The 15012-nt window shown below is 41.2% G+C and overlaps 1 protein-coding gene across 24 annotated transcripts in view; it reads left to right on the top strand.

The window, feature by feature from the left end:
* The window catches only part of ptprfa (protein tyrosine phosphatase receptor type Fa), a 350902-nt gene that overhangs the window by 117190 nt on the left and 218700 nt on the right, over nt 1-15012 (top strand). For all 24 annotated transcript variants that reach the window (XM_084953588.1, XM_084953601.1, XM_084953608.1 and 21 more), the window contains one exon: nt 11089-11234. In XM_084953588.1, the coding sequence (XP_084809714.1) occupies nt 11089-11234 (146 nt within the window). The remainder of the gene's footprint in view (nt 1-11088; nt 11235-15012) is intronic.

The following is a 15012-nucleotide window of genomic DNA, read 5'->3' as shown; positions in this document are numbered from 1 at the left end:
GCTCAATTAATCGAATTTTAATCACGATTACGATCTGGGCTTTCAACGATCATTAAAAATGACTGAGCCGATTATTAGCCCCTCCCTCGTGCTTTACTCTCGCGCTGCTCCGTGTGGCAAATCGAGCGCACCTCTCTGCATTTCGAACACGTGTCACAACAATTAAGAGCAGCGGTCTCCAACCTTTTTTGCGCCACGGACCGGTTTATGCCCGACAATATTTACATGGACCGGCCTTTAAGGTGTCTCGGATAAATACAACAAAATAAAAGTAGTACCGAAAAAAAGAAGATTTATTCATAACACACATGAAAAGACCCAGGAAAACCGAGTAAACGATAAAAACGATAACAAAATAACGCTGAAAACCGATAAAAACCCTGAAAACTATACATTTCACACCTGAGCCTCAACTCTCGCGGCCCGGTACTAAACGACTCACGGACCGGTACCGGTCCGAGGCCCGGGGGTTGGGGACCGCTGATTAAGAGGACCCGAGGGAGCTCGGGAAGCTAAGCAGAAGTTATTTGGAGAGGAGAGTGACTGCCGTTGGTTGAAAAGAGAGGTAAAAAAACTTCAGTGGTGTGGAAACATTATAAGATAAGATAAGATAAGATAACCTTTATTAGTCCCACACGTGGGAAATTTGTTTTGTCACAGCAGGAAGTGGACAGTGCAAAAGTTATGAGGCAAAAATTAGGATACAATAAGAATAAATACAGTACACAACTGTACAGAATAGAATAAAATAAAATACTATATACAGTAGAATAAAATAAAATAAATAAGATAAAAATAGAATACAAATGCTATATACAACTGAGTAAAAATACAACGATGCCAGAAAAGATTATTGTACTTAGTGTTATTGCACATGTGTGGATGTGTGTGTTTGATCAGTTAAAGTCTTTATTGTGGAGTCTGACAGCAGTGGGGAGGAAAGACCTGCCAAATCTCTCCGTCCCACATGGGTTCGAGTCAGACGTGGATCAAGTAGACATAGTGTGTAAACGTTGCTACGGTGTCGTAGCTGCACCACAGAGCAACACTGCAAAGTTCACTAAACATGGATGTTTACATTTTTCATTTATTTTTTATATTGCAAACACTTGCACTGTTATCAGTATTTGCACTATTTTATATTATTTTTTGACCATCTTTAAAGTCATTATTCAACACATTGTTATTGTTAAATAAATATCGTCAAATAATCGAGATCTCAATTTCAGTGAAAATAATCGTGATTATCATTTTTGCCATAATCGAGCAGCCCTAATTATATGTATGCTGAGAGCAGTTGGCAAAGTGTGTTTTAAATACTCTGAGGAGTAACATACAACACATTGTCTTTGTAATGTCCACGTTTGCTTTTACATTCGATCTTGGCAGCACACGAACACAACAAAGTCAGTGAACCGACTTCCCCACTTGAAAAATCCAACTATTTGAGGAGGGAGTGAATGCAGTATGAGTAAAGGAGAGCTTTTTCATTATGCTAGCATATCTTGTTGCTTCCCTCAACATTTCTCTTCCTTGCATCTTATCTCCTTAAAGCACTGATACTGGAGAGGGGGAAAGTGATGGAAGACACATAAGGTGGCAAAGACCTCTTCTATAAGCCACCTTGCTCCTCATCACCTCAAGGGGCTGCTAAGGGATTGAAAACCTGCATGATGGCAGATTCCTCAGTAACAGGAGCATGTGAGGAAGCATAAGTTTGCATAATGAGAAGCATCTACTGAGTGTGGTTTGCAGAGGCAGGTATGACACAAATATGGCAACCAAATTGAGTTGTTTCCTTAGGTGAGAATCAAGATACACCTTGACAGGTTGCCAAACAGTTTCAGGGCTAATGCAGAAAACAGGACAGCCATTCACTCTCACATTCAACCAATTTGGTGTCGTCCACTAATCAAACATATAGGTTTTAGATTGTGGGGCCAAAGTAGAGCATTTGTTTTTGAATTCAGTTTATTGTCCAGACAACTCTTGATATAAATGCCTTCTGCATTGGTAAAGCAAGCTTCAGTGCTCATGCGCACCATGTGGGAGCTAGCATCGACCGAGCAACCAGGGGATTTAGAGGAATCAGATTTGTGTTGCAGTATGCTCAAACATCCCCATAAAAAGTCTAATACATGAGGAAAGTTGCATGGAGCACATGCCACAAAGCGTTCGCTGACCTTTTTTTTCCTGTGAAAAAGAGAAGCTCTTCTCCCTGTAGCATTTCTATACAGAATAATTCCCATAAAAAGCCTGAGTGGAGAGGCAGCTTGTGTCTCCTGTGGGCTGCTGCTTTACACTGCCTCCCTCTTGCAAAGCAGCCTCTCCTCTGTGGCTCCAGCCATGCATGTCCTCTGTGAGATTGGCTTTATTCAAAGATCAGCCGCTAAATGAGCAGGGAGGAGTTGGCATTTAGCACATGCTAAACCTATTATAGTCAGGCTATATCTGTTTCTGTTTGGAGACTTTCAGCTTGCTCTAAGGGTGCTGGATTTTTTTGTTGTTGTTGTTTTCTTCTTTGCATGTGTCAGTAAATGTCAGTAAATTGTTTGTGTGTCAGCATATCTCCTACCTCCTCCAGATGACATGAACTGACTATCTGAGCAACTACCTGCCCACAAAATACATGCAAAATCCTCACCGCTGATGCAGAGGTGGCTCAAAATACAGCAACTTTTAATGGCAACTTGATCCACGAACATTTTTTACAAGAAATTAGTCACGAAGCAGGTAACTGCTATGTCCCGTGACTGCACCTGTAACAAATGAAAACTCTCCCCGTGTAATGATACACCACTTTAAATGTTCCTTCCATGCTGGTAACAACAACGCAGCAAAAATTAAGGGTGTTGGCCTCCACATCTCATTTGCTCCATGAACATCACCCTTACCGTAGGTGTGTCTAATCTGATGCTGTAATTTTAGACCAAAAGCTTGAATGCACAGACATGACACTTGAGACGTACCCAGTGGCATGTTATTTATATGCAGTCCCCTGATATGTAAAACCATCATGAGCCTAAACACGCCAGCAGACACCAGCTCGATTCTTCTTGAATTTTTATAGCAGCATTGTGAAATATGAGATTGGGTAAAAGCAACACATTGATATAGAAAATCAAATTAAACATTGTAATACTAAGGCACAGCTTCAACTTTGAAGGTCTCTATTTTTTAATTAGCATCATATATTTTTAAAAGTGTTAACACGAGTCTTCAACAACTCACAGCTAAGAAGGATTTTTAATGTTACGAGTAAAACTTCCACTTAAATTCACCGCAGCGCAGTAGGTAGAGTGGTGGCCCCATGATCGGAAGGTCGGGGGTTTGAATCCACTGAAGGGCTACCCTGAGGTTCCCCTGAGCGAGGTACCGTCCTTTGCTCAGGGGAACCTGCTTAGTGGCTTCACTGAGTGAATGGGTCAAATGCAGAGAAAGTAATTTCCCCACGGGATCAATAAAGTGTACATTATTATTATTATTATTAACTGAGCTCAGCTACTGACTTTACAAACTGTCCACTGGTGGCTTGTGCTCCAACACATCAGCTGAGGAGGTGATGGCGCTGACGATTACCACAATGGGAAATTGTAAATGTTTTGCCACAAAATGATACCACACAAGCGTAGTAGACACTAGACGCTTTCCAGGGTTGTGGGGGTGCTGGAGCCTATCCCAGCTGTCTTAGGGCGAGAGGCGGGGGGCACCCTGGACAGGTTGCCAGTCTGTCGCAGGGATAACACACATACTGAGACAACCATTCGCGCTCATATTCACACCTATGGGCAATTTAGTGTTTCCAATTAACCTATCCCCACTAAGTGCATGTCTTTGGACTGTGGGAGGAAGCACAGAAAGACCCCGGCCTGATGGTGGAATTGAACTCAGGACCTTCTTGCTGTGAGGCAACAGTGCAAACCACCGCGCTGCCCAATAATCTGTATCTTACTATTAATTCCCTACAGTAAAAATTACAATAGGAAAGCAAATGAGTTCACGATGAACAGATAACTGCATGCTTATGTATCACACACAGAGTATTTAACTGTTTTCCTCTCCATCATAGATGCCTGTTAAAGATGTCAAACAGGCATATTTCTAAGAAAATAAGGCCAAGAAACAGCTGCAAACACGGGTCAGAGAATAATGGGAGTTCAAGGCAACCGACAGCTGCCAGAGAAAAGAGGAGAGGGCACACGCATGTTTTATATTTGGAGTGTTAGGCCTTGGGTCAATGATCAACAGCCATGGGAAATAAATATCTTAATAATGGTCTGATCCGCCCACTTCTTCCCCGCCCACTTTGGCTCCTGAGATGAAACTCTGTGCAGACTTGATTCTTTCATTCTGCCAACACGTTTTTGCATAATGCAGTGAAAGTATTTCCCTGCTGAACACTGACCATCATCGGGACCTTATATCAATCTGATGTACAATTTCTGTTACAAGAAATGTTCTTAAGGACAAACTGTTGGATCCAACTGTACAAGTGGGTTTTGAGTCACGTTGAACTTATCAGCTGCTAAAAGTTGCTGTTAAAATGTCTCGCCTCGCCTGCAAAAGGCTCTCCGTGGCTCCCTGCTGGGGAAGAAAAAGGATTTAACCCCTGCTTGAAACATTCACATTTCTCCTTGCAGCCTGCCACTCTGAAAATGTTGCTGTCACGGTGCTGTGAAGTGTGTTGACTGCTGATTGATGGTACGGGCTCCTCGGCTGAGGCTGTTGCATGAGCGGACACGCAGAAGCAGCTCCGACTCGTAGCTGCAGCACATACATCACATTACAGAGTGTATTGTACATGTGAATGGAAGTTTCAAAATAAATCATAGAAATGTTGTGTGAAGACAATTTCATTTTGATTCATAAAGGTGCCTGTGCTGCCATCACACAGCTGCATCCAGAGAAGATAGACGGCTTTTATTCCGTGCTCGATGTTTCTAATAAATGTATCAGCATTTGTGTGTCAGCACCAACACTGTATGAAACGCAGCTACATTTACTGCATTTTTTAAAGTGGAAACCTAGAAGGGGGTCAAAGGAAAGGATTTAAACAAAAGACCTTTATGAAGGTGATGAAACACAGTCGTGAACAAATGAGGGTTTTGCATCAGATTTCCAAACATCAGCATTTTTTATCTCAGGACTTAATTTGGATTCTTCAACACTCCATGCTCTGTATGCTATACACACTGCTTTTACTTACATTTAAAAAGTGTATTTCTATTTATCAAATGTGTATTCCCTGACCAACTGGAGAGTAGTTGTAGATTGCTGTAGCCCAGTCACTCAGGCCTACAGAGCTTTCAGTGATGCTCTTCAATCATAGCTTCCTAGGAAAAAAATTGCCTTCCTCAACCAGCTGCAAAAACCTTTGTGAATTTTGAAATGTGCTGTAACACCAAGGCACAGCTTTCACTTTGAAGGTGAATGGTCTCCATTTCCAATTAGCAAAATTGTTCTTTTAACGTTTTAACACGAGTGGCTGCCTTCAACTACAGGCAACCACAGCAATCTCCCAGTGAGCAAAGCAATTATAAGAATGACTGTGGTGCAACACTCTTCACGACTGATTTCAACCTGCTACACCATTTGACCTTAGAACTGAAGAAGCTTCTCGGATGAGAGGTGAAACGTCTTCAAGTAACTTAAAGAAGTCCAGACGCTTTTCTTTGCAAGCTCCTTTGACTACGATGACCTGGATGACTGAGAACCTTCACAGACAACCTGCTACACCCAAGAAATCGCTTGATAACCATTTGGAAAATACACTTTTTTCTTTGTGACTGCCTTTTATATCATGTCCAATAAGACAGGCAGTTATGTTCATATGGCCCCACGTGAGAAACGTCTGTATAACATAATTATTAGCACAGTGGTTGAATTTTGATGGGGTAGAAATGGAACAGGGTAAGCTGTGCACGTTTTAGACATGATGACTGAAATGACTGATATACTACATGCACCTATCTTTTGTATTGTATTTCTTTTCCATATGGGCAGCCTTGTTACTGCCCATATGGAAAAGAAATAGTAAAAACATATATGATTTACTCATGAAAGTGGCCACTTTCTCATTACTTTCATATATTTTGTTAGTAAGTATCCAGAACATACAAGTTTCATTATATAATTTTTAAAGGGATCTTATATGTGTTTTCACTCTTGTATGCTTTTCATAAAAGTTTCATACAAGACAGATAAAAACTTTATAAGATTTATATATATCTTTTCCATATGGGTGGTATCTATGCCTGTGACCTATCAGGCCTGTCAGTGTTGTGTTTGTTGGGGAGAAAACAAACATACAGTGCAGCACTTCAGAGTCACACTGGTAGCCATCGAAGATTTATGTAAAGTTGACGAGCTGAAAGCATTTTGTACTGTACGGGAGACATGGCATGAGATTGATTGACAATGGTCTATAGCCAATCAGGACGCAGAACACAATGCACTGTGAAAAAAACAAAAACAAAAAAAACATGCAAAATTGCACCAAAAAAATCAGCGAAACAGCGAAAGGTGAACCGCGTTACAGCGAGGAAGCACTGTAGCTCTAAAGGCCCATCCACAGATGAAGCTAGTAGACATCTGATTACGTAGGTGCCTCTCAAACCATCACATGTAAAAAATCGACAGTTTCTTTGCCTTAAATTTAGCAAAAGTTGAACCTACCCCCTTTGCATTACTAATAGTTAATTTGCCTCTCATGGCTGTAAATTACTGAATCAACTCTTCATTTTCTCTGGTGACGACATTGATGCCAATATCTGTGCACAGCCTAAGGAAATACAGTGGTCATCACTTTTTGCAGTGCAGACAGAAAAAAAGGTTAAAAGGTCTGAAAGTACCTAATGTTTCTTTGTGTTTATAGCTGAATCACAGGACTCACGTATTTGTGAGTTCGGGTGCTGTAGCACAAAATCTGAAAGTATACATATCACAGGGTTTTGTATAGAAAGGAGCCATGAACCACTAACCACACAAGCAGAAGTCAGGCAGACAGCAGCCTGCGAGAAGAATGATCTTTGATTTCTGCTGCTTTTCAAAGTTACATCAGAGAAACAAAGTGTTATTGGAGGAGACATGCTGACAGGGGGGAATCGGGAGCAGCGATGACGCAGGGAAGGAAGCCATGGAGAATGACAAGACTTTGATGCTTTATAACACCAACACTTCAAGTATCTTCCACCTGTCTCAGCCGTCTTTACACACTGACCCGGCAATAAAGAAGCCGCTTCTACCTCCAAAGGAAAACAGCAACATTAAGATTCGTTCTGTGGGAACAAAGGTGAGGCCTCTGAGGTGAGGATCTCCAACAAGGAATATTTAATCATTAGTCAAAGTCTCCACATTCACAGCAGCCTGTCTCAGGAGGAGAGCCGGTCTTTGTTAGTGTTACCATGGAGCGCTAACAGGACTGGGTGTTCTTTTTAACAAGAATTCAACACATGAGCGGAGGCTCAGAGACTCGCCACACCAATGCTAGAAATATTAATAACATCACACATGACTAGCTTGTTCCACCACATCAATTATCTTTTTCAAGACGCGGCTTTGTGTTAAAATGAATTTAGATTCTGTGATATTATCTTAAGAGAAAAACAATTTATCATAAATGTTATCAGCATTTCCTAAAAGTTAATGTAGTAACACAACTGCACTAAATGCAATTAGTTTAACAAGATGATTAAATGATTAAATTGCCTGGAAACCTTTAGAGTTTTTCTTTAATCAGACGGCGATTAGTCAAGCTGAGCAATGCAGAAATTGTGTGTTGTAAGCAGCAGGTGGACTGTGTATTCTTCCACTGCATTAGCCTGGACAGGAAGGTAAACCTGCTCACCTTGATGGTGTGATGGAGGTGTGCTGGTCACAGTCAAGTGCCTGTCACCTGCAGGCTTCTTCAGCTCACGGTGGCTTGACTGGTTTGTCACTTGCAGTTTTTTTTAATGTGATGCAGAAGCAGCAGGACGTGCTGGATTTGCGTCAGCAGTAACTTAACACAGCAGTAAGAGAACAGCAAGCTGTCACATTGCCAAAACAAGTTTCACACCAAATTAGAGGAAAACTTCTACATGAAAAACTGGAAATATGGACACCAGGCTTTTTCTACAAATCACTGCACTGACACTGGTGCATAAATACTACACGTAGTTCAAAGAGACAGTCTGTCCCTGGGTCAGGATCACTTTATAATAATAATAATGGATTGCATTTATATAGCGCTTTTCAGGGCCCTCAAAGCGCTTTACAATGCCACTATTCATTCACACACTGGTGGAGGCAGCTACAGTTGTAGCCACAGCTGCCCTGGGGCAGACTGACAGAAGCGAGGCTGCCATATCGCGCCATCGGCCCCTCTGGCCAACACCAGTAGGCGGCAGGACACAAGGACCGAGACTGTCCGAGCCGGGGCTCGAACCGGCAACCTTCCGGTTACAAGACGAACTGCCAACTCTTTGAGCCACGATCGCCCCCGTCTACACGTCAATCAAAAGTAGACGGTTATGTCCATCTGGAGTAACTTATACTTTGGTTCTTCCCCTTCTTCCTTGTGCATATATGTACATAAGACTGAGGCAGGGAAGGCAGCAGCAATACCTCTGTTCAGAACAGAGCACACAGTAAACAGATGTAAGTCAGATATGATGTAAAAAGGAGGAACTGGGCTGGAGTTGGGTTGCAAAGTGGCTTGCAGACACAGAGGAACTATGGGCAGGCTAAAGCAAGCTAGCTAATCTTATAGCAAGCCGTATATAAGATTAGCCAATTCGATTTGTAGCTAAGCCCATCAGCACTGAAATGCTTGGCTTGAGCTCGACTTCTTGGCCTGCGTGAACTAACGCAGGCGTTGGTTCCATATTTGCAGCTCTGTTCTGCGACTCTGTTCTGGCACCAAGATTTTCTTTTAGCATCTCGGTTGTAGACTGAGCTTAAATGTGTTAGGACCACACACACGGATGCAAACACACAGTTTGGCTGCTCTCATGTAATCATCACTCAGTTTCTGTTGTCATACAACAAATGACAAATATGCACAAACAGTGATTTGATTGTGTCTCATAAATGTTGATTTTACATCACAGTCAGACAAACCATACACACTGCTGTGACAGATCCCTGCTTAAATAATCATTTAAAAATAATCTTTAGTGGTACCAGAGAGCTGCCCCCAGCACAGACATATAACATTGTTGTAATGGTTTTAGTTTACACAGTGAATGATTAAGATGTCATTCATTCCTGAACATGTTCTTCAAAGCTCCTGGAAATGTTAGGCTCTCTGTATTGTGTCTGTTTCTGATGTAGCTTTATTGTTTTATTTCAAACCCTAAACCTTGAAGATAAAACAAACCCCTACAAATGTAATCAAAACTCCGGCTTCATTTCACGAGTTATAACTAGCTCAGCTGTCCAAAAGACATCAAATGACTGTTTATAACTCGGATTTGTTCAGTAAACATTTGTAACTATGGAGGGATATTTCTTTAGTCATAATACCATCAGATATGTCACAACTACCAGGAGATGCATCCGGTCTCTGATTGAGGAATAATTTTGAAAAAGGTAAAACACATGAGAAAATAAAACAAAATAAAACCAAAGTAGAAGCAGTATTAGGATGTCTTTTGTGTGATGATAGTAATTAAGCAGTGACGTTCGTGTCAGTTTATCATATCTTTAGAACGACTATTTGGAACACGTCGTCTCGATGTTCTCAGAAAGTCTCACAATCATGTTTATCCTGCTGAGGGCTGTGGTCATGTCATCAGATAAGATATCTCTTTATTGTCATTGCAGTCATACAGAGTACAATAGTGCAATGAAATTGGAAAACTGTCCGACGTCGGCACTGCGAACGACACAGTAACTTAAATTAAGTATAAAAAGAAGAATAAGTGTATGTGTATTGCACATTATTATTATTGCACATTATTATAACTATTGTGCCTTGTTGCAAATATAAATATTATTATTGTTATTGTTGTTACCCCCCCAAAAGTCCAGGCAGGTAGCCAATCAGGTCAGCTGCTAGCACTGATTAGGGCTGTTGCCCTGTTGTAAAAGCTGTCCTTGAGTCTGTTTGTCCGGGACCTCGGCAGGGTGAACCTCCTGCCAGACGGCAGCAGCTTAAAGAGCCGGTGTCCTGGGTGTGTGCAGTCCTGCAGGATGCTGCGCGCCCTCTTGAGACAGCGAGTGCTGTAGAGGTCCTTCAGGGAGGGAAGAGGATGTCCAATGATTTTTTTTGTCCATATTAATGACCCTCTGAAGTGCTATGTTAAATGCTCTGAATCAATTTGCAGCAACATGTTAACAGATGCGATACAAAGTCTGTGGCACTTGGTAACTTGTGTGTTTTTAATTGTAAATCTTCAGACTGCTTTAAATCTCAGCTTTATTTACTGTGCAGTTTTACACGCGAATATCCTTTGAAGTTCTATATCTATATTCACTCTGTGGTTCTTGGACAGCGCCATGTAGAATTGTCTTGCTTTGCTTACATTGGTAAGCCTTCTTCTCCAGGTTTTATACATATATACATATATTGCTACATTTCTCATTGTATTTTTATGAAGTTGCTAGTTGAGAACCAGGTGCAGTGCTCATTTAAACATTGCATCATAACTCCACTAGTGGTCCAAACCACCAGTGTGTATGGTTAACATGTGAGACCATGACATGAATTTTAAAAATGATCTCCTGAGCTGCACTATTATCCATGCACAACACTTGTTTCAGCCTTTCATGTTGGTGATGTACAGTATTATGGTCACAGGGCTGCTTTATGAGTCATGTTTATTCATGCATTCAAAGCAGATTTTTCAAGGTTTCCATCTGTCCGTTCACATCTGCCTGCTCTCTGCCGCTACTAATAAGACTGACGGATGTTGCATATTTTCAGGGAAAGGATGGTGCTGGGCTGTTTTTACGGCTGGGTGTGGCTACAGGCATGAAACAGCTTTTGAAAGAGCATATTGTTATTGCAGGACTTAAAGCAAGTACAGAGATGTTTCTCTGTCAGGGCTCTTCATCTGATTCTGGTTTTGCTCTCTTCCTGCCCTCATCTCCGTTTCTTTCCCTTAGGCACGCCCAGCTTCATCAAGTCCCCCGAGGATCAAACGGGGATTTCGGGAGGAGTGGCGTCGTTCGTATGCCAGGCGGTCGGTGAGCCCAAGCCTCGCATTACCTGGATGAAAAAGGGAAAGAAAGTCAGCTCCCAGCGCTTTGAGGTACGACGCGTGAGCTGGCCTCAAAGCTCCCTGTCTGAAGTGTTTGGATGTGCAACACCTCCTTGTCTCACACCTTCACTGCTCATTACCTGTCTGCATTTGTGTGATACAGAGCAGCAGGTCACACGCTGTCATTTTATAGAACATATGCAACATACCCCTCAAGAAGATGTGTGTGCGTTTAGCAGGAGAGGCCAAACTGCAGACTGGTGGTGTATTTATTCATTACTACCATGCACAAAAAATCAGACACAGCAGCTTTCTCCATTTAGTGCCTGCTTGAAAACCACTTAATGCAAATTATGTTAGTTGTGTTATTCTAATGAAAACACTTGAGGCTCAGAATTAGAGGAGGAGGTGCAGATTGTGATGTCTGTGGCTTCAATGGTGGAAGGGAGCAGAACTCTAATAACCTGCTATGGCCAGCACATCAGGTTTATTTAGTGTGTGTGATTTCGCTCAAAAGCATCTCTCACATGTCTCACATGTCTATGTTATGAGTGAAGCTTTTAAAATTTGACATCGTGAAATTAAATTTGAATTGAGTGCATTTCATTTTGTTCAGCAGAACAGCAAACAATTAAAGCTCAAATATCAAAGTTTTATTTCTCACTTTGAAATGCAGGAAAGAGGTTGTAGACTTTGTGAAGACTGTGTGTGCTGGAAATGATCTGAAACCAGACTGAAAAACTGTGGAAATAATCATTTCTTTTTTACATTTTTGACTGGAGATCTTCTCATTAAAACATCTGAAAAAAGAGGGAAAAATGTCCATCACATTCAGAGGGCCTGTTTTTATTCAAAGCTTAGAGATATCTAAAGCCAAATGAAGACCGCACATGGGCTCAGTAATAAGCATCGTGGCTTCTTAGTGAGAGGGTCCCGGGTTTAAACCACAGACTGTATGTGAAATGTGGACGTTTAAAGCTTCGCAAATCAGTGGGTGAAGTTATAGTGGCAGTGTCCATCTTTAATATACAGTCTATGGCTCAAGCATGGCTTTTATGTGTCGAGGTTACGTGTTTACTCCAACGTCTCCAGCCGACTGAAACAAGGCACTGTTTATATCTGCATTATACTTGGAAGCTAGTTTTCAGGCGTTAGGCCGGGTCAAATGCAGGAAATAAATGTCCCTGTGGACGGCAATACACTTCCTTCTTATTACAGTTATTACTGAATGAGTTCTGCACATTTTTAGACTTTCTGAATGCGCTCTCTTGCCCTTGAGACGACCACTGACTCATAGGAGCCCAGAAAAAACACTGACGTACCAACAAAGTTCATATCTGCTGATCTCAACTGGATCATTTGTGTTTCTTTTATTCGTAAAAGGAAAAAAAGTGCATTTTCACCTCTCTGTGAACAAACACGACATTTTAATGACAAGTGGAAATACCTTTTGATTAGATGTCTTTTATTTATTTGCATAATTCTGAAAAATTCAGTGAACAGAACCCTGATTATCTCGTCTATCAGCATTAGTACTAAAAACAATAATTAAAAAATACATGCATGGTGACATTTTGAATCAGCGTAATTTAGATACATGTGCAAGCTACAAAACGCTGGCAGAAGATAAAATATGCAGAGTTAAAAAGTCTCTCTGTAGTTTTTTTAATGTAACTTTAGGTTGTGTGACCTTTAAATACGTTTTGTAATCATGCACTTTTTTTTAAAGTACATGATTACAAGTCATTTCCAGTAAAGGCTCGGTGTCAGGATAGGACCTGGGTTTAATGGGTGGAGTTGAGCTTAAATTCCTTAACATTTTTTGCAGTGTGTTTGAGGATAGACGGGGTCTGGAAGGGCTTTGCCTATGGGATGTCTGTGCTCTGTCTGCAGCAATAATTAGTTGTGCAGTTAAAGCAACATTTACACCAATGGCAGGACAACGCAGCCAACCCGTGCAGCTGAAAAGTGTGTGCTGTGTGGTAGCAACAAAAACCACAATTCTTCTAAATTGCCACTTGAGGCTGGCTTCAAAAGCGCATCAATCTGCACCGACTCCCTTGTTAAAGTATGTTTACAGCCTGCTGCAAAACAGGGACTGATTCTTTCACAACATAAGTGAAGAAAGAAAACTGTCATCAAATAATAAGCAAAGTGCATCCTTCTATCCTCAGAGGTGAATTAGCACTAGCACTGCTATAACCTTTGATCTTTTGAACATTTGACCTGACTTGAATGAAGATGGAAACGAACTACCAGCAACAGTTGGAGTGAAGCTGGCCTAGTTTACATGAATTGATCTGGTACCTTCAAGCTTGAATATGTGCTGCACATAAACAGCGCTAATAAAATGTTGTAGAGGCCCAGAATGACACCTGAATAGTTTTTCATGTCTATTAAAAAAACACCACGAGCTTCATCCGATAGAGTCGATGGTTGGTGGGGAGAGAGGAATGTTGTGTCTTCATTTAACAAGCGAGTTGAGTTACGGCACTGGAAGGATTTGCCTAGCTAATGACCGAGATTGACTTATAGCACTGAACTAATAATATGACTGATTATTTGTGTGATCAAACCTATAAGTCAAGTCAGTCAAACAGGACCGCTGCATACGATGTAACGCTGTGTTTTTCTATTTATTCACAGATTTGTACGTTTGTGATTGATGAGCTTTGTGACAAAATTAAATGAAGTGAACTTTGAAGGATATTTTTTCATCTACTGCAAAATGGCTTCTATACAACGAACAGAAGCACTGAGCAGAAAGTCGACCTTTTATTCATGCAGCTGCATTAACACACACAGCAAAGCTTAATAAATAGGACTGTACAAGCCTGCCTGCAGGACTCTGGAGCAGCAGGAAGGCTCATTAGCTGCCAGCCAACCCAAATGACTTCAGCTGAAGTGACTCAACATGAGTCCTGCGTAGACGGAGACACTTGGTTCCTGTCGTTGTGAGTAATAGGAATTATCTTCCACCTGTCTGCTCAGCATTATTTAAACTGATGGCAACCCTGTGTGTGGTGTGGATGCACCACCTCCCAGTACAGACAGTCCAGTACTCTGTACTTTCACTTACGTAGTCTGCTATTCTGTTTTATTTGGTTTCTGCAATTAAAAAGCTTTAATCTCGGTCTATAAATAGCCACAGCCCAACTATTTTAATCCTCATGAAAATATCCTTTCACACAGGGATCATATCACCTACCTGTTTAATGTTTTGTTTTTCATTAGATGCTCCAGATTTGTTCAGATTTTGCTCTTCACATAGTCACAGCACATATATTCATGATACGTTATATATCTATATTTTACAACTTACCTGAATTGTATATTTATTCATTATAGTTTTAGAGATTAAGCATGCAGACCAGTGAGTGTCTTTCACTTCAAAATTATAGTAGCCTAGTATCTGGATATGTTAGCTGTAAATTTCTCTCTTTGGAAGACACAAGATATGTGCACGGTGGGAGAGTCCTGAGCTATCAGCTATTGTACTACAGAACACGTCACAGCACTTATATTTCCACAACCAGACGATGATTCTCTTGAAAAAGGCAACAGCAGCACATACAAAGGTTAAAGATCTAGTTCAGTGACTTCAAAAGCAGCAGCGAGGCATAGCATGTCCTTAAGCCCAGTGTGGAGTCTGATGAGTTATTAAAGATAAACAATCATTCCTGGACATCTTCGAGTGTTTGTAGGCAGCCTAAAGTAAACAGTACATGAATGCAGGCGTTGACATTTCAACCAGGGCTTGGTTTTGCTTTTAACATGCAGAAAATGTCCTTTTTTAATGTCGAGGTTTGTAGAGTATCTGAGTTTGTTT

The sequence above is a fragment of the Perissodus microlepis genome, chromosome 15 (genome assembly GCF_051167445.1).
Source record: "Perissodus microlepis isolate ML-2025 ecotype Zambia chromosome 15, ASM5116744v1, whole genome shotgun sequence".
NCBI classification, from domain to species: domain Eukaryota; kingdom Metazoa; phylum Chordata; class Actinopteri; order Cichliformes; family Cichlidae; genus Perissodus; species Perissodus microlepis.
This window is presented reverse-complemented; position numbering and strand designations above follow the sequence as displayed.